General features: G+C 38.5%; 1 protein-coding gene across 5 annotated transcripts in view; it reads left to right on the forward strand.

The window, feature by feature from the left end:
• Nucleotides 1-27,271, forward strand: part of FAM135B (family with sequence similarity 135 member B) — a 289,327-nt gene that overhangs the window by 152,634 nt on the left and 109,422 nt on the right. For all 5 annotated transcript variants that reach the window (XM_071553796.1, XM_071553792.1, XM_071553793.1 and 2 more), the window contains one exon: nucleotides 7,637-7,716. In XM_071553796.1, coding sequence (XP_071409897.1) covers nucleotides 7,637-7,716 — 80 coding nt within the window. The remainder of the gene's footprint in view (nucleotides 1-7,636; nucleotides 7,717-27,271) is intronic.

Consider the following 27,271-nt stretch of genomic DNA (forward strand, 5'->3'; position numbering starts at 1 on the left):
ATTATTGACTGTTAGAAATGTAAAAAGCATTATCATCAGAAGCAAGGAAAATTCTCAGTTGTTTTATGCAAACTTACAGAATTTTTTATGGCTACACCTCTGATTTGTTTGACTGGAGGGAAAAGTGTAATAAACAAGGGTTTGCATACTTCCTCTTCCCTGGCTTTCTTCCTATGCCTCCAACACAAGTATTGCTTTTAACTTTTCATTTTTCAGCAGAAGTTAATTGCATGAAATCCTTCTGGTTTTGACGTTTTGGCCCCTAGAGTTTACATGGAAAAAAAAACCCAAAACCCCAAACCAGTGTGTATGGCAGATAATTGATTAATGTGTTTTTCTGAGAATCAGCCTGGATGGTCACAGATATTTCCTCAGTCCTGCAGAAACTTCTGGAGTACGTAGCAGGCAGCACTCAGATGATAAGACAACTGGCAATCGTCTGCTGGGGATCATCAGTACAGGATAGAAAGGTCTCTTAACGTTTCCACAGGGAACATGGTTTTTTGATCGGAAAACCCTGAGGTCCAACCTTCCTTATGGGCCATGATGTTGTCTTGCATTGAGAGTTGAGATTTCTTTTCATAAAGAAATCCTTCTTTTTCCTTGCCTGTAAGGCTTTTCCTTGTTGAATTCCAAAACACTAGGCTGCAACACTTGACTCCCTGGAAGCAGTAATTCAGTGGAGAAGTTTTGCTGATAAAGGTTGCTGGAAGGCAACTCCAACACTGGTCTGAGGAGCAACCAACACTGCAGGACGACTGATCAGGCTCAGCACACAGCTCGTTTGTTTCCACTATGTATTAGCTTAAAGGTTGTTTATTTAAGTGTAGCTTAACTTAGGATGAAATTTTAAGCCTTGGAGTTGTTGAAGTATAATTTGAAGCAGGTGGAAGCTATTCAGGTATACTTTGAAGCACATGGAAGCTATTCAATTCTGAGCATGTCTGGCTTCTATGACACTGTTACTGAGCCAATGGTTTTCCATGCTGCAGGAATTATCAGGGAGGAGCAATCTGGTCTGCAAGGGCTCCTGTCGGGAGTGATTTGGTTTGGTGGCATGATGCATAAGTATTAGCTGACAAATTTCTTCTCTCAAATTAGCCAACCCTTCTTAACCTGGGTGTTACAATGTCATTACCAGTCAATGGTGAAGGAAGACAAGTAGGCAACAACTTGCAAGAGAAAAGAGCTGAGATACTCTGGTATTAATTTGAGAGGAAGAAGGAAGGGAATCCAAAGGGTCAGTATCACCCTACTCTCTTGATCCATCTCTCTGTTGGTTTTGATGTAAATCCTCTAGAATTAGGTACTGCCCTGTGGAATGGTTAGATCACAAGATGATGTGATGAGTTACCTGCAGAAAAGGGTCAGCAACATTGCTTCTTGAAGAAGGAAGCAGGCAGAGGCAGTGTCACCCAGCACATCTGTTAGCGGAGTCAGGATCCTGAGACATGGTGTGTCAGCATTCTGTGTGAGTCAGTACAGGTCATCAGAGCTTAACATGTGTCCAGGCATGGGAAAACAAAGGGGCTATTCAAATTATTTAATTTTAAAGATGAGCAATTCACAAATAGCCAGTGAAGGTGAGGATGGCAAATTCTTTGTTACTCAGGTGACCCATGCAGTTTATCTTGTGAGACAGAAGGGACTTGGAGTAGTCTCTACTACCTGCACAAAGTCTATTGTCCTGCAAATAAGTAGGATCCATGTCTATAAATAATTTGGAAATTTACAGAGCTTTCTTTAAAAACCAATTGGTTTTTACATTCCTGCTTCCGTTAGGAGTTTTTTAGGCTTTTTTACAATCTTGCTCCTTTGCCAGCTGCAGCTTCTTATGTCTAAACTGGATTTATTCATGGTCAGTTTAGATGTGGTTGTTCTTGTGCCAAAGTTGTACTTTCTTGTACCTCACTCTTTTCTTCCTGACATTTTCCCTCCCAATGTATTTTTAGATGGAGAGGGGATATGATTGCTTTGTGTTTTGCAGAGTTGTTACCAAGTTCCTCTAGTTCTTAAAACTAGTTTGCTGTTTCCTGATCTTCCCTTCACAGCTCCTGTTCCACATTAGCTGGTGATTTTCCATGTTGTCCCTACTTCACTGAATAAGCATTTCTACACTGCTCTTGTCTTTAAAAAGGAAAAAAAAATTACAAACCAGCTGTTAACTCAGAGAGAGGTACAGCCTAGCCTAACTCTAATGAGCCAAACTCAGCCTATTTGCAGTAAAACAGGAATTGTACTACAATTTCTCATTTCCTAAATATTCTTTTCCTTAAAATCTGCCAGAAACCATTTTGCATTTCTGGGACCACACTCAGGGAGCCAAGTGATATCCATTTCAGCCCCTTTGCAAAATGACTCCCTGGCTTCTGCTTATCATCAGCCCTTCTGTGCCCTTACGGATTTCTTGGATTTACTGTATTACCAAGTGTCCAATTCATGTGCCACTTCTACCAAGGTTCTACAAGCAAAATAGCTTGTTATTTTTGGAGGCAATATCTCCATATCAATATCAGACAATCCTTCCCCACACATTTGGGGGGGGGGGGGGGGGGGGGATCTGGCCTTCAACACTTCCAGGTACAGGGCATACAAAGCTTCTGTGGGCAACCTGTTCCAGTGCCTCGCCATCCTCACAGTAAAGAATTTGTTCCTAATATCTAATCAAAACCTCTTCCAGACTGTTGCTGCTCCCTGTTCTGTCCCTTAGCAGGGTCTGAGCACAGCATTCAGCCATTCAACAGTGTGGTTTTTTGTATAAGCACTTACAAAGTGTTTGTAAGGATTTCAAGAGCACAGTTGCCTGTCTCAAACACTGTTACCACAGAAGGACTTCACCATAAGGTAAACACAGAATGCAGTGACAGGATGGTGCTGATTCCAGGCCTGGGAGAGGTGAGATCTGGTCAGCACTTCCCAGGTAATGCATCCAGGCAAAAATTCCCTCTGTGGCAATCAGTGTAAAGAAGAAACTACTTGTATACCTATCACTGGTCAAACAAAGATCACCCCAAGTTATGGGACAGATGCCATCTGCGACCACCAGCAACCATCAAAGCCCCCCAAATGCCTCTGTGGATACCTGGAACTGGGACTGTGAGTTAACCCCCATAGCAGGAACTTGGGATAAGATAAATGTGGTACTATTGTCCAGGAGTTATCACAGACCTAAGGGAAGCTTAACAAAGCTTGGGGAGAAGAATGTATGACTGATAACTGACACAAAGAATGCAGAATGTATGGGCCACAAGGAAAACAAACTCAGCAACTGTGCTGAAATCAGCTCCAGCTGGGTAAAGGGTAATTCTGGCAGGGGGAGATCATGACCACCAGCTCAAGAAACACACAGACTCAAAAGAAGAGCAAGAATGAGCATGGGACTAATTGGCATTAGAAAAGAGGGAATCATTTAAGCAATAGAAGAGAACTGTGTAGCCAATGAGCATTAATTCCTTTGTTTAAAAAATTGTATAAATAGTGAAAATTTTGAACAGCCTTGGGATCCCCACCACTGAGAATTCCAGGATGAAGGATGGGATGCCTCTGGATTCACAGGTGGTGACTATCTTATCTTTCAATAACCAGATCTTAATAGTGGTTTATTTGTTATTTATGCTCATGTTAACATGGCTTTGTTTTCTATCTTGGTCTCACTGCCACTCATACTGACACAACCAAGAGGTGTATCGGATGGGGAAGTGGAGAATCTGTCTATGTTTGGTGCTGAAGAAATCATCCTGTGTCTTGCAGTGGCTTGTATTTTGATCAAAACCCCTTCCTTACAGTGCACAAGCCAGCTTCACAGTGTGAGAGGAAGAACCTTTACTTATTTTGATTTTGCCTAGTTATAAAGTCACTCTTTGACAGTTTCTTCCTGCCCTTAGAGGCTCAGAGGAAGCTTTGAGGAGGAAGGGATAATATTAACCTGCCTAATGATTGTAATATGTGACATGTGGCTTAAAAACAGGAACATTCCCTCCCTGCTCTCCCCCCCCCCCACCCCTCATCCCCCAAAAAAACAGGTAATGAGTTTTATTCAGTTTCCTGTATGGAGGTTGTTTATTTTAACTGGATAACAAGAAGTCTGGGGAAAATCTAATGAGGATGTCTTCATATTTTTTGTAGCTGTGATCTGAGGTTCTCTACATTCCTATCCTCTGTCGTTAATCCAACTGACCACCAATATCACTACCTTGAGGTGCAGGTCTTTGCAATGCACTCTTATGTACAATGGAACCAACAATAGGATATTTAGAAGCCTCTTGCATCTTTTAAGCAAAGGATCATTTTCTAAAGCCTTCCTTTAAGAAGAATGTATTGAATTCCATCATGATTTACACCAGAATTGCTTTGAAATGCCATTGCATTATCAAGGCCAGACCTTTTAGGATCAGGTGCCAAAGATTTTGTAATAAATAATTTATTATTACCTGATTAATGTCTTTATTAAAAATAAACCATATTTGGTTATCTATAAAATATGACTGCCATTTTTGGCAGAAATCCTAAGTATTGCAGACCTTACTAGTTTCCAGATTTTCTTTATATCTGGACCTTTAACCTTATTGTTTGACCCCAGACTGAGAGTTCCTTAGATTTCTATGACTTTTCTATTCAGTTTTTGTTTTGAGCCATTAAATTTGGTGAGAACACAAGAAGACATCTTTTTATGACTTCTGGAATATCTCTAACATTCAAATGAATTTACCAAAATTTAGGGAATGTTTAAAAGAGAATCAAGACTGATCTCCTCCATGTCCTTACACCTTTCATCCCAAACCATTCCATAATTCTATGATTCCATTCTATGAAGCTCTCACCTTAGGCACCTATATATAGTGTTAATCTGAAACACCGGCCAAGGCACAGGAAGTCAGTTTTCCTAATGGAAGTATTTAGGAAGCTTGAGGTCCTTTTGAACATGAGACACATGATGAGGGAAGGCTGACATTATAATAGTGTGGCGGTAGGTAGGCAGATGGATATTTCCTGAAAAAACTGCAGCCTGTGGAAGCATCCACATTGGAATGTGTGAAGAGGATGGAGCACCTGGAGAGATGCTGTTATGGACTGACAGTTACTCCCATCCCAATCCCGTTGACCTGCTTGGAAAGAGAAGAGTCAGAAAGAGTGAAGCTGAGCCTTGGTACAAGGGAGTGGGGTGGAGAGAGTTGTTATTTTCTAGTTTGTGTTTCTTTCTTGCTACTTAATTGTGAATAAATTAAATTAATTTCCCCCAAGTTCCATCAGTTTTGCCTGTGATGGTAACTGATGAGTGATCTGCCTATCCTATTTTTCAACCTATTTTCTCACTCTATTCTGTTGATGAGGTGGAGTGAGAGAGTATGTGGCTGGGAATTTGGCTGTTAGCCAAGGATAACCCACCCCAATTTTAAGCAGCAAAAATCCAAAAGAAGTGGCCAGACATCTGTAGGATGTTACTCTTTGAAATGGGTCTTTTGGAATGGGCCCATAGTAAAACTTTAATATCTACATACTGAGGAATGTCCTGTAACACTAATGTGCATTTCTACTTTAATACCATGATAATGGTATTTGGAAATTATTAGACTTTATTACTAGTCCAAATAGGGTATTTTTATCAGTTAAAAAATTATATTACATATAAGTGTAATGAAAATTTAAAGGGTCTTAAGGCATAGTTCTTGTACTTGCTCTAGAAGAAATCAGGAATAATGCTATCAATTAAAAACTCCTGCATAGTGCAAAGACAGCATGAGGGAGAAAAAGATCAGGCAGCTTATAGTTTGTTGCTGCTATGTTTAAGCAGATACTGTGTGTATTTAGAATCTGAGCTGCTTTTGTTTTCTTTTCTGAAAACTAAAATGTAAATGGAGAGTTTAAATGCCCATGTTTTTGACTAAAACAGATACCTAAAAATGTCAAAGATTGTGCAGGAATTATATCCAAGTTGGCAAGGACCTGCCAGGCAGAGTAATGTGGGCTTTCCTCTGTGAAAGACCATGACAAAATTGCCTCTGGAGTGGTGTTTCTGTTTTGTTTTGTCTTTTCTCCCCTTTCTTCTCCTTTTTACCTAGAGAGACATATTTGGTTTACCTACTATTACACACCTAGCAAAGATGTTATTGGGAAATGTAACCTGTATGAGCTGTTGTTCATACAGGTGTTCACAGAAAACTTGGCGTTTTCATAGAGTTGTAGAATGGTTTGGGTAGCAAGGGACCTTAAAGATCACCTATTTCTAATGCCCCTGTCATGGACAGGGACACCTTCCACTAGATCAGGTTGATCAGAGGCCTAACCAGCCTGGCCTTGGACATTTCCAGGCTGAACAATGCCAATTCTCTCAGCCTTTCTCTTCGCCAGTTCATATCCACATACAGATGTACTCTTCTAAGGAAATAATTCTGCTAAGTGTCATAACATGTCTAGTTGCTTGGTAGACCTTTCCAAGCTGTAGTTTAACTTTTATATGTAGAGGCTTGAACAAAAATTAGGCTAAAAACATCTGCAAATACTTGTGAGATATGATGAATTTACAAAGAAACCAAAGGAGGGAAAATGCAGAGAAAGGGAGATGAACACCAACATGGTGTCACAGCAGGTCGGTGTGAGATCTGCAAATGCAGATGCAGATATCCTGAGCTGCATTTGACTGGATTAGGTACTGTACTGTACAGTGCCTCTTATCCCTCATCCATGGAAGTGATCAGGGAGGACTGGGATGAAATTTATTCTCTGTTTAGACTGAGTTTATATTTTGTGTGCTGGAACAGGCTCCCCAGGGAAGTGGTCACAGCACCAAGCCTGCCTGTGTTCAAGAAGACTTTGGACAATACTCTCAGCAGGTGGTTTGATTCTGATGTTATCCCGTAAAAGGGGAGGAAGTTGTATTGGATGATCCTTGTGGAACCCTTCCAACTCAGGAGACTATGATTCTATGTGTAGCTTAAGCCAGTGAAATGCTGATTTTTTTCTTTTCCTGCCTTTGTTCATCTAACACTCTGTCCCCTATGGGATAGCAAACAACCAAAATACAACTGGTTTAGATATGACTCAGAGCATCACAGAATGGGTCAGGTTGGAAGGGACAACAGCAGGCTGTCTGGTCCAACCTCCCTGCTCAAGCAGCATCATTTCAGACAATTCTTGAATATCTCTAGTTAAGGAGACTCCACACCCTCTCTGGGCAAATGATTAATGCTAACATTCTCAATAGGGTAACCTCAACATGGAACAGCAGAATGATAACCATTGTGTATAATTTGAACATTCTTAGATAGGAGATTAGAACTTTTGTTCTTTCCATAGAAGTTTCCTCTTTTTTTGTTATGTATTAAATTTTTGTCACTCCTTGTTTGATCTCACTGTTTTTTACCATAGATGTTTCTCAATGTCTCTTTTCCCTACAGGAGGCCAAGAGTTTTCCACAGTTTCCTCATTCCCCATCAGGCCATTATGTCCACTAATAGGAGGGACCAGATTAAAACCACTTTAGTTAAAACTAAAAAGCAAGAGAAAAGATCCAGTATTCCTGAGCATACCTGTTTCTTGAGCACTTTAGAGTGCAGAAGCTCAAGATTCACAGAATTTTAGGTGGGATCAAGTGGTCACTCCTTTAACAGCATGTAATTTTTTCATTCTTTCTCCACAGATATTACCAGATAAGAGCTGGACTGAAAATTCCATCCAGGATTCCTCACAGGCTTTTTGCTACAATTGGAGCACAGACAGGTGAGTAGATCCCAGAGGAACGTAACATGATTGTATGTGGGATAGGATGGAGGAGTGTGTAGGGGGAAAGGTGAGCCTGGATTTGGATCCAAACCTGGGTTTTCCTAGTGATCAGTAGTTGCTCATCTCTCTGTTCTGGTATGGGGGATTAATTGGGCTTGTGTCTGTCAGAAAAGCATAGAAAATTCTCACCATCTTATCTGCAAACATCTCTCTTACATGTGGCTCCTTGCTGACAATTTTCCAGTTTAATATTCTTTTATGTATGTAAGGTTCTCTCTCCTTTTCTTTTTCTTTTTTTTTTTTTTTAAAGCAAAACAGCCTGTTGTTCAATTTGGAAGTCTGGTTAAATTAAATTGGAAAATTATTAGAAAAGTTTTATCTGTATAAAATACCAAAATCTCAAAAAAGTCACATAAAAAAATCCCAAACTCAAAATCTGATTTCCCCCTTCTCCCCCCAAATCAATACATATATAATTTATATATGTAGTGTATGTTTGGAAAAAACTTATTGTTGTGAAAAATTCTCACGGAAGAAAGAAAATTATTTTTCATCACATTCCAAAGGAATTTACCCTTGGCATCTCCAGAATCCTATGGAGTTCCTTTACTCTTTTGAAATGTCCTCAGATTACAGTAGTTTCTGGCATAAGTAGTCTTATACTAATGACAATATGAAGACAGCTAGAATTTTACTTTCTTGGGACAAAAAACCCACTCAATAACAAGAAAATAAAACAGCCAAGCTACTCCTGTTCGGAAGAAACTATTTTTATATTTACTTTTCCTACAGAATATTTTCTTCTCCCTCATTCATCTTTAGTATCAAGACAATGCTGAAGATTCTTTCACCTTTCCTAGAAACAATTCATGCAGATGCATAGGCAGAGGAGAGCCAAGACAGGCAGTGCATTTACAGGATTAGCAGTTGACTTTCAGAGTGCTAATGCAATCCAGAGTGCACTAACAGTTTTATAGGGCTGACGTCAAGACAGAGGGTATTTAAGCCATTAAGGATTTCAACAGTTTCTCCTTGGCTATTTTTGCAAGTACTTTCTAAATGATTTTATAGGTCTGCAAGAAAGGATCATTTAATGGGACTGAACTTAAAGGCACACAGGCCATGCTGGTTTGGTTGTTTTGTTTTTTTTTTCATGCCACTGACCTCTCTCAGTATGGGGGTAACTGGGCTAGGACTAATTAAATTGCTGTACATATTTCAATAAGACACCTCTATTAAAGTAACATTACAACAAAACAAGTGTGTTTTAAAATAGTGAATAAACTCCTTCTTCACCAACAAGAATGACGATAAAATAAGTGAAATTCATGAGTTTGGTGTAAAGGAATTATTTCTAATCTTCCCCTTATCAAGTCTGCAGAATCCGTGAAAGCTGAAAATATATTTAGAAAATGATTATGTAAATTTATATAGTAAAATCTGTGAATATATGCAGTAATAAAATATATAAAATATGTAAATATATTAAATATGTAAATATATGAAATATGTAAAATAAATAAGACACAGTATTTATCTTCCAATGCAAATGGCTTTTTATTTTTATTCAGCTTTGAGGATTTATAATAAAACCTTGTGATCTGGCAGCATTAGCAATGTTTGCTTCCCAGTAGATGTTTTTAGCAAGAGGAAAAGCCCATGGAGTTTTCAATAACTTAGCTGAGTGCACCCTGAAATCTGTATCCCTTGGTGGTGACCAACCAAATGTATATAAAGGACTCCATCTATGGCACAGCACTGACAGGTTGTACAGGAAGCCTTGATGACCTGCTACATGGTCTACAGTTTGGCTGGAGCCAGTCTATGTTTTGGAAAGAGAATGTGCTGTGTCGCTCAGTCAAATCAGAGGAGAGCTGTGCTGGAGCCCCTGTGGTCTGGTCACTTAAGTCATCAAGACTGCACAGCAGCTTGTGTTGAGTCAGGGTGTATAAACAGGAATACACTGAGATATCTGCATATCCACATATATATATATATATATATATATATTCAGAAAACTATATACATTTCATTCATTCTTCTAAGTATTTTAGCAAAGTGGGTTTCCTTAAAGACCAGATAAGACTGCTGGCTGGTGACTTTTCAAAGAATCATGCAACCATAAAGTTTGCAAAGCATCTCCAAGATCAAGTCCAAATACCACCATGACCACTAAACCATGTTGTGGAGTGGCATGTCTACTCATTTTTTGAACACCTTCAGGGATGGTGGCTCCACAACTTCCCTGGGAAGTTATTCCAATGCTTAACTACTCTTTCAGGGAAGAAATTCCTCCAAATGAACCTCCCCTGGTGCACCCTGAGACCATATCCCTTTGTGGTATCACTAGTTGCCTAGGAGAAGAGACTAAGACTTATAAGGTCTCTCTTGAGTTTTCCCCAAACTAAACAACCCCAGCATCTTTAGCTGTTCCCCACAGGAATCAGGTTTCAGACTCTCATTTTTGAGCAATGAAAAGGACAGAGAGAACATGGCTTGTTGTGCACAGTTTTTAGTTGCTTTCATGAAGGTTTTGAACCTCCATGAAATTTAGCTTCATATCTTTGAATAGATACCAGTACTGATGCAGCCTGCTATGAGCTAGCAAAGAATCAGTTTTTCTCTCTGCTTGTTCTTGTGCAACTCATAACAGTACAAACTTCATTGGCTTCAGCATCAGTCCTGCAGAGCAGATAATGCAGATAATATCTTGAAGTTAAACTCTTTCTGAGTGGATTTATGGGGCTTTTGCCTCTGGTGCTTCTCAGCAGCATGGGTTGTTAATGTTGCCATGCAATGGTGTCCACCTGCAGCAAACAGTGGGCTGAATCTGTGTGACTCAAGCAAGGAACAGCTAAGGAAACAGGGAAGGTGAATATGCCATCTCACAGTAGCACATTTGTATAATTAACTTCTTGGTTGAGTTCCATAATTTTTAGGTTACCATAGAAATTCTGGAACAGGGATTCATAGAAATAATGAACATACAGTCACTCATCAGTTTTCAGGCTATAGATACAAGCTGAAAGACTGCAGGAGCTTACCTTAAAAATATATCTGTAAAGCACTTTTATTTTTAACTTTACTCATAAGCACGCAAAAAAGTGTGAGAAAGACTACTTCTCAGAAACAGTTAGGATTAGCTGTTTTATCTTGGTTTTCTCATTTGAAAGAGGGTAGAATGGTGGAAACTAAGAGAAAAATATAGATAAGGACTAGATGAGAAAGATAATGGGCATGAGATAAATCTTAGCAGCACTATTACTGACAAAGAATATGAAGGTGAATTACATTGTTGAAGTTGCCAGAGAAACCAAATCTCAGGTAAAATATAATTTTTTATTTCTTCTGCAGCGTTGTGCATTAGACTACACAGCACTTGGATGCATTACTGTTTTAAAAGAGAATTATTCTTTAGTAGTGAAAGTTGCAGTCAGGGTATTTTATAAATTCTGGTTTTCAACCCACTATGTCTCAGTCATGCACTGCAAGCAGGGACAATTACTTGCATATGACCTTCCTCAATTGTTTACCTTACAGATCAAGGAAATTGTTTTGATGGGGCGACATTAAGGGGAAAAAAAAGTATTTTGCATGGCATACAGCTAAAGAAATTATTTAGGACTTTGATTTGAGTCCTGATTTCCCTTTTTCCTCCATCTGGAAGTACCATATTGACAATTCTTAAAACTTGAAACAGAGAAATATTTTTTTTTAAAATTGGCCTGAAAATGTATTTACAAGTAATATAAAGTACTAAAGAAAAATTACTGCCTGCCATGGTAGTCTTCATTGGACTGTAAACATCTTCCATCTATTTTTAGTCAATTAAATTGGGTTCTTGTCTAAAGGTGCAGAAAGCGAAGGACAGCCCCAGAATGTGGTTCTTCATTTGTCTCATCCAAGGCAGAGGATGGAGATAAGATACAAGATTTGTTCCAGAAAAGTCACACAAAAATAGCTGTGATTACCATTAAACATTAACTCTTTTGCTTTGTGATGCACAGGTGATTCATATATCCACAGTTTCATGTTTTTTCATAAAATGAAATATCTGACATTAGGTGACAAGAAACGAGCAGCACAATTTCAACTGTGGTATGCAATGAAAAAAAAAAGTAAGAGTGGCAGAAAATCATGGAATCATAGAATCATTTAGGTTGAAAAAGATCTCTAAGATCGTGTCTAACTGTTAACCTCACATATTCAAGTCCACCACTAAACCATGTGCCTAAAATGAAGAACATTGCTGTAACCTGTTTCTGCACTACAGAGGTTCATGAACACCCACACTGAAAGCCTTCTCCAATAAATTAAAGGTTGACCTCTGGCTACCTTACACCTAAGACATAATTTGAAGCGTTATTTACATTTCTGATATGCTCCATAATTAACTGTTTGTGTCTGTTTTTAATAAACAAGTAGTTATCTTAATGTCTTCATTAGTGTTTGACTATTTCAGAGAAGTTCTCGGAGAAGGAATTCTGCTTCAATTATTAAAGTGAAACCTTTTCTTGTAATGGCTTCTTAATGCAGTCAAAACACGCAGTTGCAGTTAGTTGCTCATTAGAGCAAGAAGAAACAGCACCATGACTTGTGGAACAGTATGAAATTGCAGTCATTAGTTCCAATAACTTTTAGAAAGGTAATTTCTGCCTCCATGAAGTGGAGATGAGGTTATTGCTTTTGAAGCATGAGTAAAGGGGGAAGAAATTTATGCTTTAGCAAGAATATGAGTTTGTTTTCAATGCTGATTATAAGTAATCTGAGAATAAATATGTATTTTATATACAAAATGAGAATACTTGATAAATACAAATTATATCTAGAGGGGACTTCACTGTGAGAGAAGGCATTTTGGGGATGAGTTGTCCTAGAAAACTTCATCTGTGAGATCATATCACCCCATCCCAACACTCAAGGCCAGGTTGGATGGGGCCCTGCCCATGGCAGAGGGCTGGAACTAGATTATCTTTAAGGTCCCTTCCAACCCAAACTATCCTGTGATTCTGTGGTCAAACACATTCACAATCTAAACAGAACTAATTCCATGATATTCCAACAGAAAAGAAGAAAGAAACAGAGAAAAAAAGATGTAAAGGAGTAAACTGGGGACCTTTCTGATTGATGTGCTCCTTCTGTGTGCATTTCTCAATTGTCTCTCAGTCAAGGCCTTTCATAAATGCTTCAAATGATGGAAGCTGAAAAGACAAATTTGTGGCTATGAGATTTTCCATTACAGACCCTAAAATAATTTGGATACTCTCACTTTGCCCTTCCAGAACATGGGACCAATCACGCAGATGGCAGTGGGTAGGCCACAGTCTTAAATTGAGGCCTGGCTAATGGAGAAAGACAAAACTAGGAAGGGTCTATAAGCACCAACACATGCCACAACCCTGGACAGTGACTCTGAGACACAAAACTTCATCATCAGTGGCCACCTGAAGGTCTGGCAGGGAGAGAATCCAGTTGTTCATGTGCATAGAGCTAACACAGTATTTCTTTTAAATCAGCTATACAGCTGTTTCTGACCTACCACTTCAGTGTGAATTGGACCATCACAGAGCTCTCTATTCTTCCAGGTTCACTTACATGCCTTTGATTTCCCCCCAGTGATCCTTGCTGACTTCAGTCTAATGTAAGATTTGGTCTAGAGAATTCTTTAAAATCCACCACTGCTCTAAACATTGATGAGCCATTTACACCAATCCAGTAGGTAAATTGCACCCAGATAAATCTCCCTGTGCTCTGCACTGGTGAAAAGCTATGTGGTATCCTATTGTGATGTCCCATACTTTACTGAGGGAATTAGATCACCTGAATTAGTATTTGGAATAAACATGTGGATTGTCAGCCACACAGCCATGCGACACAACAAATTTAATAATTACATAAGGTTTTGAAGAAAAATTCTTTTCAGATATGAATTCTCTAACTAAACATGGCTTCTAGGGAACTAGCAATGAGTTTAGAAACAGAAGTAAACACTACCAAAATCATGGATCCTTTTTGTTTCAACAAAGCAATATTTAAGAAAGAAAACTTTCTGCTGATCCCAAGTGGGTCAGTTATTCTATCATTTCACATTTCAGTATGTCTGAGAAATGAACCTTGGTTTATAGAACAAATCAGCGATAAGAGACAGCATTTACGTTAGGATCTTTTGTACAAGGAAATTAATAGTACAACTCGCTTTTTGTCATCACTGAATCTATGCATGGATAGAGAGATAGTTTAATGTAATTCTTTCCATGAGGCTAACTCAAAATGTCAAGAGGCAAGGTTAAGATAAAGGATTCCTCTCAGAAATGTTCAGCTTTAATCAAAAGTCATGCTGAGGAGGAAAACATTCTGAACTTTTGATCAAGCAATTTTAAAATTAGGGTGTCTCCATTAGAAATTATTTATCCTAAATATAACCTCTCCACTTAGTCTAAATATAAATATGCTAAACATAATATTTTAAAACTAAAACAAGTCTCTTCAAACATTTAAATAGGAAAATTACGATGCATTGAATGAGTTCATGCCTGAAAAATGTTGTCTTTGCACTTTCCAAGTAGGTTTATTTTAGCCCTGGAGGGTCTGTGTGAGCATTCCTCTGCTAAAGTATGTGTGTTTTCAACCTTCAGGAACTGAGTGTTCAAACCTCCTTAAAAGCAGATTTGCAACTCAATACATGCAGATAAATGTGGCATATTCAACCCTGGTTTGTTGATTTCAGAGCCTACATTTTCAGAAGTCAATGGGTAGTAGTATTATTTTAGTCTTTATTAATTTTTCTTTAGTCTGGAACACTAAAATTTCCATAGAAAATTCTGTCTGGAAGTGGGATGTCCAAACGGGCAAACTAAAAATCATGTCACAGCTTAAAGTCTGCGGTAAGATCTAATATTTCCTGTTCACTGAGTGCCAAAAAGACAAAATTGCATTAGAAAATGGATAGCTTGCACTACATTATGAAAATCTTGACAATCAGCTGTTACAAACTAGCATATAAAAATTTATTTCTATCACAGAATAAAAAAAACCCCAAACCAAAACCAAAACCAAAACCAAAACCAAACCAACCAACCAACCAAACAAAAAAAACGCCACAAAATATATCCAGAATTCTATACAGGAGGCAACTGTGTTTTACCAACAAAGCTCCTTCAAGTCTGTCATCAGAACCAAAACCAGGGTTTGTCTTAGCTATTCACGGACCTATAAATTCCCGTGAGCAACAAGTATCTGGAATGCTGGTGCAGTAGATTTAGTGCTAAGATTGCAAAACAGTTATATTGTCTTTCTACAGATAAGACAGATAAAACTGAAAGTTTGTCCTGCATCTCTTGAATTCAGTGCGAACTTGAGGCAGTATCAAGTGTAACTGACAGCCCTAATAACCTCATTTTCCCCTGAGGTAGGAAGTATCAGAGAGAATATGACATATTGAACAGAAATCTACAAAAATACTAGAAAATTCGGCAGGAGATGATCCTGTGCTGGATTTATATTAGCTAAGAAATACATAGATACCACAACTGAGTGTTTTCATAGAACCATAGAATTATTTAGTTTGAAAAAGACCCCTAAGATCATTAAGTCCAAACATTAACCCAAGTTCATCACTAACCCCTCTCCCTCAGTGCCACATCTATGTGACTTTTAAATACCTTCAGGGATGATGACTCAACCACTTCTCTGGGCAGCCTATTACAATGTTTGACAATCCCTTCTATGAAGAATTTTTTTCCTAATATTCAATCTGAACTTCCCCTGGCTCAACTTGAAGCCATTTGCTCTTGTGCTAGCCTTTGTTACCTTGAAGAAGAGACAAACCCTTATCTCACTGCTTCATGAAATTGGCCTCAGCCCACTAATCCAGGCTTAACAGATCCCTCTGTGGAGCCTTCCTATCATCCAGCATATCAACACTCCCGCCCAACATGGTGTCTTCTGCTTTTTTCTGCTGTCATCTTTCTGTTTCTCCAAAAGCTGACTTCTACATTTTTCAGAGAGTTAAAGTCCCAAAAGAAGGGCTGCAGGAATCTTTGTTGAAGGCTGTGAATCACTAATTAAGGGATGATCTTGTATGGATCTAGAATGCAGAAGAGTATGAGTGATTATATGAAGGAGGATGCAACATGCTTGTAGCCCTGTGTTAGAGGGTTACTCAGTAAGATGATTTAGCCTGATTACATTCTCATTCGTCTCAGTGTCTTTGTGTTTACTTTCATATTTAGCAGGTAATGCTGCAATAAAGATTTTGCTGCACAACCCACGTGATAAATAAAAACTCTTAGTAGATATCTGAGATGTCCTGGTGACCATGGGATGCAGAAAATCTTAGAAAAATTAGGATTTAAATATCCTGAGATCTATAGATGACAGATGTCAGTTTACATGACAGTTACTATGTAAGAAGTGAAAATTCATTAGTTAGAACATATGTATATATTCTTGCCAGCTACAGGTAATAGTGGTTCTTCCCTGGGGAGAGTATTTTGCGTGATTCATATGTAAGTTTTCTAACAAATCTTATTTCACCAAGCTTTCTACACTACCAGGAAATAGTTGTCTTGTAATGATGTGTTAAACCATATTTGAAAGGCAGGCAATAAATCATCTGTAACCTGAGTTATGGCTGTGAGATGGAAGAAGCCTTAGAAATCTGTGACTAAGGGTAAAAATAATCATGTCTAAGTGATGATATCTATGCTTTGAGTGTCTCCACCTAAGCTAATCAGCCAGTCTCCTTTTATAGCCAGAGGAGAGAAACAGGTAATTTGAGGGAGTATTTTAGCATATCTATTTTAAGATGAATTGAATCACACCTACTTCTGTCCATTTACTATAAAAGAAGTTGCAGGAACTTTGCAGAGACTTTTCCATTGTGTTTGTGAAAGGCCTGGCAAAAAAGGCTGTGATTGTAGTTTGTGCCTTCATATATGTATGCAAATTAAGGAAGTAATAATAAAAGGTAGAAAAGGCGACATAGTCAACATAGAAAGAAAATGGTGCTCTTGTCTTTTTCAGCAAAGAAGCAAAGATAATATCTTGATTCAGGATTTTGCATAATGCTCTTGAAGGGTTCTTCAGGGTAAAAATAAGAGCAAGGAGAAGACTCCAGTGTGAGAACAGCTTCCATATTTTCCCTCTTTTTTTTTTTTTTTTTAGAACTTAATTCTGACACAAATAGGAAAAAAAATCTGCTGTATTATGTAAAATATGAGTTCATATTTTCCTTCCAAAGTGGTGCAGTGATTTATTAATTGAAAATGAAGTTGTGGAAGTTTGTTTATTTATATTTTGTAAGAATAAAACTATTATTATATTTTCACCATAAATTTCACAAATGAACAAGAAATATACTGGGAAATAGAAGCCAAGTTTGAATTTTGATGAACCAGAAACTGATTTTGGGGTTCAGCAAACCATTCTGTGCTATTAACTGATCTCTAGGATATTACTTTGTAGACAATACCTCTGATGTGTGACATTATGCGAACATAAATAAGAAAAATGAGAGAATTTTCTGTGCATTCAGGTGTATTTGTGGGCCTTTCAGAAGGATTTGCTTAATTTACTATTCTATCCAATGAATGCTGGTCGGTTTAATTTCCCATCGATATAAGTGTCAGGGACTGCTCTGAAAGATCTTGCAGTCTAGAGATTAAAAGAGGGAACACAGACAGCAGGACAAACTGTGTCTTATCTGTAAAATGATGGCACTGCTGCAAAGATGCAAATACATTATATGATTTAATAACTTTCCAAACATTCCAGATAAACAACAGGAATCCAACTAGAGAAAGACATATACCCCCTAGCAGTTGACTCAAAATATTGTATCTGCAGAAAAGCTATGTCCCAGGTAGGATAATGATGTCACAACAAGAGGGGAAAGTTATGGGTGATTTGTGTATGAATTCTCTTATGTCCAAAAAGGACCATTTTTATAGGTAGTCTGGAATGCTCTAAACTTAAGTCACAGAGTTTTAAACAGTTCTTTGTGTGCAAAGCACAACTCCAGTATGTGAACTGTGCCACATCTTTGTAGAAGTATGTTCAATATTAATTCTTAATAGAGGGTGAGGCAATTGGTTTTGGTTGGGTTTGTGTTTTTGGGGGGTTTTAATTTTTCTTTTCAATTTCCACTTGATTGTCCTGCTTTCTGTGGATAACTTTTTAGCAGAAACATTTGGAACACCCACTCTTGCTTTGCATGGAGACTGAATCTGGTTTGAACAAGAGCCTTGAACAGTTGCCTACAAGACCTGATCTAACAAAAAGATTAAAACAGAGCAATTAGAAAGTCGGGGAAACTACAACAAACTGGGCAAGAAGGTAGAGATCTGAGGAGAATGAGATTTCATGTTTTTGTAACATACTGAAGAATAAGAGAACAATTCAAACTCTCTTCTTCTTTAGGTGCCCATTCTCTGCTGGTGTGACACCACAGAGCCTGCAGCTAAGGCTGGAACTTAGTATTTCCTTTCCTAATAATTTCCAAATGCAGAAATAATATCTGTTTAAATATTCACTTAGGTATCTTTTCTGTCTTGGATTTCATATCAAGTTTTCACACCTTTGCCAAAGATTCAAAGCAAGGTGTATCCTAAATAGGGAAGAATTTAGAATTGATGTCTTTGCACTTGCATCAATGATTGGGAAGCACTTGAAGCACAATAAAAAAACCCAGATGGCTCAGACAGGTGCAATCTTTAGGGGAAAAAAACCACATTTTGAGTTTTGATTTCTTCTTTTCCCTCTCCAGGATCATGTAAATTTGGGTCGTCTTTTGTGTACCATGAAGAAACAACTTCCTCCACTCTTTATGTAGCCTCTGATCTGTCAAAAGGAGATACTTACTCCTGTGACTGCTGTAAAATTGTGTGCAGTAAAATGCTGATTTGTGACTTGAAGCTTAAAAATAATCCTGCTGGCTTAAATCAAACCTGCTCATTTATAAACACTTGCTTAAAGTTTTGATATATTGGGGAAGAACATTAGGCAAATCCACAATTTTGTCTTGATTTTATATTATACAGCTGGTAGCATAAAAGTATATGATGCAATATCGTGCATTCTACAGGAACTAAGAAAGTTCAAAATTACAGGCTTGGCTTTTACAGACAGGTGGTAAAAGTTCACATTCTACTGTGGATGCTGTGCAACTTATGCTTCTCCTTACATACATGTGGGGGAAGTTATAATTAGTATTAAAAATCTGTTACCAGAACCCCCTCCACTGATAAGATCATAAAATCTCTGAAATTACAGTGTCCATTTAAATGTGCCTCTGAGGGCTGCATTTGGTGGGGAGATCAGTAGAGTAGCCGACTCACTATATCTTTCTGTGTCAGCGTAGAAGGTGATAAAGTCAGTCTCCAGCCACTCTGGGCCATAATTTTTTCTCTAGTATTGGAGGCTATAACTTTGAGAGATCTATTTCACAGGAGTATTTTAAAATGGTATGAATAATGTAGAAAGTGTAGCATGAGAAGAAAAATGTGGAACTGAGAGGTGGTGATCTATCTTCTGTTTTTTCATCTTGAAGAAATGATATTGCATGTTACCTAACAGGCATTGGCTGTTAGTATCCAAAGCTGATATTTAAACAAAAACAAGAAAAAAAAAAAAAAAGAAAAAAACTGTGTAGGATATGAACCCAATGTCCCTAAGAACAAGGGTAAATCCTTCTCATCATGTTACAAGAAACAGTCATGATATTATTATCATATTTAGGTCCTCAAAAAATATTTCAGCATTTGTTGCTTTTACAAAAGAAACTCAATTGAAAGTATGATGTAGAGAAGATTCCTGTATTCCTGAAATTTAGTTTGGTAAAATAACACAAAAAAAAGAAACTGTGGCATATATGGGCAGTCCCCGGTGCATATGTCCAACACCCTCCCTATGCAATATACTCTCTCAAGCCAGTGAGTACCAGAAGCAGAACCCCAGGGCAGAACTTAACAGAAATAAAAAACCCTGAGTCTTTGTAGCACTGAGCTATGTGCCTGTGTGGTATGCAATTGCTGGAGGAATTGAGGATCCAGAAGGGTTTATGTAATGGTTTAACCCATGGCTTCCTCAGTAACCATTGTATCTAAGAAAGTTACAAGTATTCCACACGTGTCTTCCACGTAGCAGGGGTAGGTGTGGTTTTTCTTGCTGTCTCCCTTCCTGGGCTGAGGAGCTGGGGGCAGGTGGTTGGAGTCTGGTCCCTCCGGTCCCTGGTGGTTCTCCTATCCTGGGTGAGATTGTTTCATTCTTGTTCCCCTTCCTTGGAGTTTTTAATTGTGTTTGTTTTGATTCATTCAGTTTCTTTAGGTTGGGTTGGTGTCTTCCCTATTTTCCAGCTAATCAATCCCCTTTTCTCCCTTCCCCTCTCCCCTGGGGGGTGGGATCCTATGTATTGTGTATACAGTGTAGTTTGTAAATGTTAGTAAATATAATTTATTCTTTTTATTCAGTTCAGTTTCTTTAGAGTGCGTGTCTTTTCTGGTTTTTTTTCCCTTTCCTTTGCTGGGAAAGTTCTGGGAGGGGGAAGGGGGGCCAGTCCGGGGTTGGCAACAGCTAGGCCAAACCCGTGACATTATTGGAGGTTCCACCAAGATACTGATCTTGGATTGTTTTGTAAATAGTTCTCTGTTTAGAGAACAGTGTCCGGGGAAAACTGCCAACTGAAGTGGTATTATCAAAACAATCACTGTGAAGGCAGCCAAGAGTATCTTGTTGATATAAACAAAGTTTTTGTTTGAGAACAGAAGACTCAGGCATAAGTAAACAACAGAAAAAATGGTTTTAACCCTTTTTAGCAAATACCTGAGAAGTACCAAGAGAAGTCACTCCAAGCATGCTGGCATGGCCTGGCAGTCTTTTGTAGTAAAAGGCCTCCTATTAAGTGTCTTTCTATTCTTTTACACATACTGATGGTGCTAACGCTTACTCCCACTCTAAAAAGTCTCCTAGGAACATACCTAGGTCTGCCTGATAATTGTCATCCATGTAAGGCCCTCCTGAATCTTAGCATTGAAAGCCTGTTGATATGTGACATTAAAAGCCTGTTAAATTATAACGTTAACAGACTATTGAGAAAGATCCCTACTGTTACAATTGGTCCCAGCTATTACCTAAATTGTATTGTGACAGCACTAGTGTTCATGAGGGTAATGGAACTGTTGTATAAGATTGGAAGAATGCTAGCACTTTGTTGCTTCCCACTGTTTCAGACCTAAGAAAGGCTATGCCTCTGGGAGACTCACTGGAACTTTGGAAGGAGCTTTTGACAAGCCAGTCCCTAAGTAAGATGGAGCTTGGTTGAATCTCAGTAAAGTGCTAGGGCGTATCTCACCCTCCATTTATTGAAAGTTCACGTCAGAACAAGTGTGTGACTCTGTCCAGGTAGCCCGCTGTTTATCAAAAGAGTGTTTTTCCTATGAAGACCTGTATACGCGAGTCTCTGCTTTGTATTGGGGCCTGGCTAGTGCTTATCGCTCTGCCATGGACTACTGTCACTAGCATGAAGACAAGATAAAATATAGAAATAGGCCATCTGAGACCTGTGTAGTCCCCGTTCAAACTACTAAAAGCAGAGTCCAAACACAGCATGAAGTCAATGCTGTTTCTGTAGAGACCCAAACTCAAGTAGCTGAAACTAATACAGCCTTCGTCCGCTCTGTAGAAACCCAAACTCAAGCTTCAAATCTGGACAAGGCTATTTCTGCTGTCCCTTCTACAACCACAGCTGAAACTCAGACGCAGGCCGAAGCTAATACAGCCTCTGTTTGCTTGGTCAAAACCCAAACTCAGGCTAGTCCTTAATTCCTATGGTTGCTGGGCTCTTTTTCCAGCCCTGATCTTAAGCAATCAGTCTCCCTCTGTTTTAGTTTCCTCATACGTGCAATGGGGTTAATTGTAGCTGTATCGTAAGGACATTGTGAAACTTAACTACTTAATATAAAGAGATTTGATTTTTTTTGTGATATGTGACAATGTAGGAGAGTACATAATTGTCTATGGTCTTGAAATTTTTTACAGGTTTTTTCACATTTTACGGAGTAATACTGCTGATCCAAAGCGGGAATTGTTTGACCTACTATTTCTACTACACACTGCATAATGAGTGTCAGTAATAACAGCTGTATCGTAAGGACATTGTGAAACTTAACTACTTAATATAAAGAGATTTGATTTTTTTTGTGATATGTGACAATGTAGGAGAGTACATAATTGTCTATGGTCTTGAAACTTTTTACAGGTTTTTTCACATTTTACGGAGTAATACTGCTGATCCAAAGCGGGAATTGTTTGACCTACTATTTCTACTACACACTGCATAATGAGTGTCAGTAATAACAGCAGTCTGAGAGTCTGTTAGTGTAATTAAAACCACTGACTTTTCTTCTAGGTGGGAGGATTTTAAATACAGTTGATGTCCTAAATGGAAGTGTGGTGCAACTTCATCATAGCTGTTCTACCACATGCAAAATTAGGAGAATAATTCTTCTCAAACCTCTGCACATTAACCTGTCAGAACTTACTAATATGCATTTGAAACATCTTCAGCAGTGAACCAATTTCTGCTTTTGACATACAGTCAGTGGCTGTGGAGTGTCATCAGTACTACAGTCCTTCACGGCAAGAAATGCGAGTTAGTGTGTTGGAAGGTGTTGGGTTAGTGTGGTGGAAGGCGCTGGCTCTAAGCAATCCAGTGTAGGTTAGTAAGGGAGTGGAGGGGGAGTCCACAACCTGTTCTCTTATTATGTGTAAGGAAAATATAAAACTAATTCTTTTACATGTCCATTAAAACTATTATCATTTCACCTGAACTCCAACATGGGAGACTTCTCTCAGAGTGTCTAATGTGTGATGAACACCACTTTCTGAGAAACTAGAGCTTAAATGTCTGTTATATGCACAGAGGAAGATGCATATTTATGTCTTCAAAAGCAACAGAGCAAACCAATTAAAATGTGGGGGAAAAGCAACTATTTTAAATAGCTCAAATATATTGATTAATGAATTTTGGTATTTGCTCGTTAACAGCTGCTAGGTCTTGCCACTTCTGTGTAGCACTTTCCATCTGCACATCTCAGCATGTCTCAATACTATGAGTTAATTCAGCTTTGAGGCCAAGTTCTTGTGAGGTAAACAAAAGCTTATGTCTGTACTGCCAAGCAGAAAAATATATTGAAATCTTGAGCCTGGTTTTGCCCTGGTATGTTATGTGACCTAATAAATGCATCCTATGAACTAACCTCCTGAGAAAGTGAACTTGTTCTGAATGTCTCTTTGCCAGCATACTCATGTTACTTGTTCCTCTTGGTCTGACAGAAGTTTGCTTTTTTTTTTTTTAATCTTAGGAGTATTTGCACCATTCTTTCTTGTGCAGCTGTTGGTATCATGTCAAGTTTTTTTTTCTGTACTTTTCACCCCCCCACTCCCACCCCACCCCCCCTTCCCAAAACCCTGGACAGATATAGGCCAAAAATTTGGTGGTTTTGTCTGCAAGCCATCTCAGCAGCTGGAAAACCGTATAACTCTTGGTCAAATTTTATCCAGGGAAGTAATGGGAAATACTGACATTCTCCCTGAACCTCCTCCCTTTCCTCTGAATTGTACAAGGTTTTCCAAAAGTAATTGTGCTTTGGTGAAGATGAAGGTCTCATGGAAGTTTAGCCTACTGTTGTGCTGAAAGTACTTCCAGTCATGCTGACTAATATCATCTGGTAATTTCCTGGATTTGTCTATTTATGTCTATCCATCTGTTATCCTTTATCTTACACTTCAACTAGAAACCACTTATAAAAATGAATATCACCTTGCTTTAGATTTTAGTTTTGCATATGTAGGCACCTTTCCTACCATGCCCCTTATAGGTTTGAATTTTATCTTGCATCTCTATCTGCTGCTCTTGGCATTGGACTGCAGCTCACAATCTCAGGAGGAGATCTTGGCAATAATTACCAATTTGGGAAGTCTTGGAGTCAGACAGAGCAGCCTAAGGTTCTAGTGAAAGTTTCCCTCATAAGTAAGACTGCAAAGACTTCGTTCCACAGGTCTGAAGGACAAATTTCAGGTTACAGTGATTTCCTGTTATTAGGTTTTGATTTCTTGCCACTGATATTAAAAAAAACCCCAAAACTGCCACGAAAAACCCCAAACCACTAACTTAAATTAGATGCCTGCTTTTTCTGTGATTAAAATGAGAAATGACAGATTCCACCCTAAAAATTTTATTCAAAGCTAGTGGGTGCTAGCAATGGGTAGTACTGCTGTGAGGTGGATCTGGGTAACCTCATCAGTAGGCTCTGTTCTAAGAAGTATGTGGAAGTCAGGATTTGAGTTTTCACCATATGACCTTCTCAGAAATGTCAGGGGTTAATTCCCTCCCTCTTAGGTAGTGGGAAATAGTGTAATAACTCCTTTCAACCACTAATAAAGTAGGTATTATATTTGTGGGATATGAAAAATCTCTGGCACAAGTAACACAATAAGGATTTCTGTGTTACTAGACATAATAATATTTGATTGAAAATACACTCACCAGAGCTCAGAGTCTCAAGCTTAGATTAGAAGAAACTGCAAGGGATCTCTGACAGGATACAAGAAGACACTGTGTGCTATTGTACTAGTGATGCATGCAGGAAGAAAAAGCAGAGCTTAAGACTTCTATAATGAATTTATTTTGTTTATGGATTATAAGAGGGAGGCTGGGGTTTTCTTTATTTTTATTGATGAATTGGTTTTTAGGTTTTAATGAAAACAAATCAAACTGCAGATTGTTTTGCTTTTTGATTTCCAGTAATAGAAGTTGCTACAATACCAGGAAGAGAGGAAAAGAAAAGGGAATCCATACTGTTGCTGAACTGTGAGATCTGGTTTCTATTTCCTACTCTCCAATAAGCTTCCTCTCCAGTGTTGGGCAAGACACCTAGACTCAGATCTTCAAAGTCCCTCAAAAGCCTATTTCCATTGATTTATATTCAATACTTCTGTGGAAATGGGTCCAAGTCATGCTATGCCTCAGGTTCCCACCTGTAAAGAAACATGGACAATATCTACAATCACCATTGTGAGGGATAAAGGTGGAGAACTCCACTGTGAGGATGTGGTGTAGGTTATTAAAATGTTTACATCATGGATTTGCCTGTAAGCCATTCACAAAATTTGGAGTCATTCATGTCATGTTAAATAGATTGAATCTAGAACGTTGATCACTGTTTGCATTGCACAGTGCCTGGTTTTGGCAGCAGTTAGCTACAACAGGAAATTGAGTGACTACACACAGTGAGGTAAATGCTTTGAACAGTATCATCTGTAGGCAGGGTTTCATCCACTTATTGTTGTCTTTTGGGATAAAGAGGAAAGATCACTGAAAATGTCTTTTTAAAATAAAATATTTTTATATTTTAGACCAGGTAGCCAGCTCTTTCCCCAAACTGAAATTCATTTTTTAAAATGTTTTTGATTTTTTTAATTGTGAGCCAAGTGGAACTAATGGAGGTTATCAGAAACTTCACCTTCATTTACATAATTGCTATGTGCAATGGGAAATTGGCTTATGCAAGGAGTCTGAGACTCATTAGTGACAAGCATCTTCAGGAGAGAGAGTGTTCCCTGCATTAGTGTTCAGTTGCAGGTTGTGGGTGGCTTTAGGAGATGTATTTCACATTAGCCAGCCAATTAATGAAACACAGGTGAATTGAACTGAATTGAGTGTTTGCCTGTTTCTGTGAGGTTACTTTCCCGGTGATTGCAAACAAAAGCCTCATGACTTTACACACACAGCACAACAAGATGGTGAATACAGACTCGAGGAAGTATGAGAAGACATACTTCTATTTCATACAAGACTTTAGGACCATCAGCAGCCTGGGGAAAAGGGCATGCAGACACCTGGGGTAGCCAGCCTATTCCTGCACAGAAGTTTGATTGCATTGACTTGTACTTGATTCAAATGGCTAATCCAACACCAGGGGAAGGGTAAACAGTATCTTGATGGTGCTTTTTATACAAACAAGAAATGATCAAATTCCATCCTATTTCACTAAAAGAATTCAAAAAGGAGCAATGCCTCTGTGGGAATTAGTCATAAGACTCACATACTTTATAGTCCAATGAGAAGTTCTTTCCCCACTGACCCAAACCTCACATTGAAGGGACCTGCTTTTGATATCACTCCTACATCTGCCAATACAGTTCAGCACAGCCCAAGGGGACTTTAGCAGCATCCTTGATTTAAAAGGTCAAAAGCTGGAGTTAAGTGAAAAGCAAGAGAATGAGTAACAGCTGTGACTGGATAAGTTGATCAAACTCTCTTCTTTTTTTCCCAGATGATCAGGATTTCTTTATTGTTGCAAGTTTTGAGACCATCTGAGTGTGAGATAGACCTTAATTTACAACTGTTGCATGAAGGGAAAAGCTGTTCTCAGCTTGGAAGAGTTCAGCCCTGTGAAACACCTTAGTTAATTGTAGCAAGAAATAAACAAAAACACTTCAGTAGGGAGTTTGGCGGATTTTTTTCAATCAGCAAGTTTGAGTTGAAAACCTCCACTTTTTTGTATATTTTGAGAGAGTTCCCAGAAATGACCCAATGGCAAATGGTTCCACAGTGTTCTGAAGCAGGAAAAGCACAGCTGCACTGAAGGAAGAGCTGCTGTGCCAACATGAGCTCTCTTCAGAGGTGCTGACCCAGCTTTACATGAAATTTTGCTGAAAGTGGTGCACTTACATTTCTTTCCTGACAAAGCATTTTCTCAAAAAGACATTAAAGTCTGCATTAAAAGTATGAAGGAAAACCAGTTGAATCAGAATAATTTCATCCAGAGATATGCAGAAATTAAGAAAATGGAAACAAGATTAGAGAAACATTTACCAGATGTTGATGGATATTGGTGTCTTTTAAATTATTCATCTGGTTGCAGAAATTAGGATTCAGTCAGATGCTCAGTCCTAACTCTGGCTGATTTAGGCAGTTTCTGCAGGATTGAATTCTGAAAAGAACTGTTTTGGTTTTATCCTCTGCTGGACTTCAACTGCAGCTAAGTAAAAACAGAAAAATAAAGTTTTTCTTTTTCAAACAAACCAAAGGCATAATATTTTTTTTCTTAATTTACTGAACTGAATACTTTTCCAAAATTCTTGAGCCATCCAGAAAGGTCTACTGACTGCATAAGTCTTCAGAGAACCAGGAGCCCTTGTCCAGATTCCAGTATAGAACAGGATTGGGTGTGTGTATTAATGATCCAGCTTTAGGAACATGAATCCAGGACTTTAATCCAGTCAGATGTAATTTACTCAGCACGTCAGACCTAGTGTTTGATAAAGCTGGAACAGAAGGTTCTAGTTTCAAGTTCAGTGCTGAGATCACTGCAACACGATTAGCATTGGTGACGATTTTATGTTGTCCTCCAGCTGTGGTTTTTTTAATAAATAAAGAGGGAGCACAAACTCTTCCCAAAACACTAGCTAGACACTTTCTGACTGTGCATGTCTTGTATTTCAAGCTTAGTCTGTTAAAAGGTTTCCCAATAGCTCCCACTGTCACCTTCCA

This window comes from Pithys albifrons, chromosome 4, assembly GCF_047495875.1.
Source record: "Pithys albifrons albifrons isolate INPA30051 chromosome 4, PitAlb_v1, whole genome shotgun sequence".
Classification (NCBI taxonomy): domain Eukaryota; kingdom Metazoa; phylum Chordata; class Aves; order Passeriformes; family Thamnophilidae; genus Pithys; species Pithys albifrons.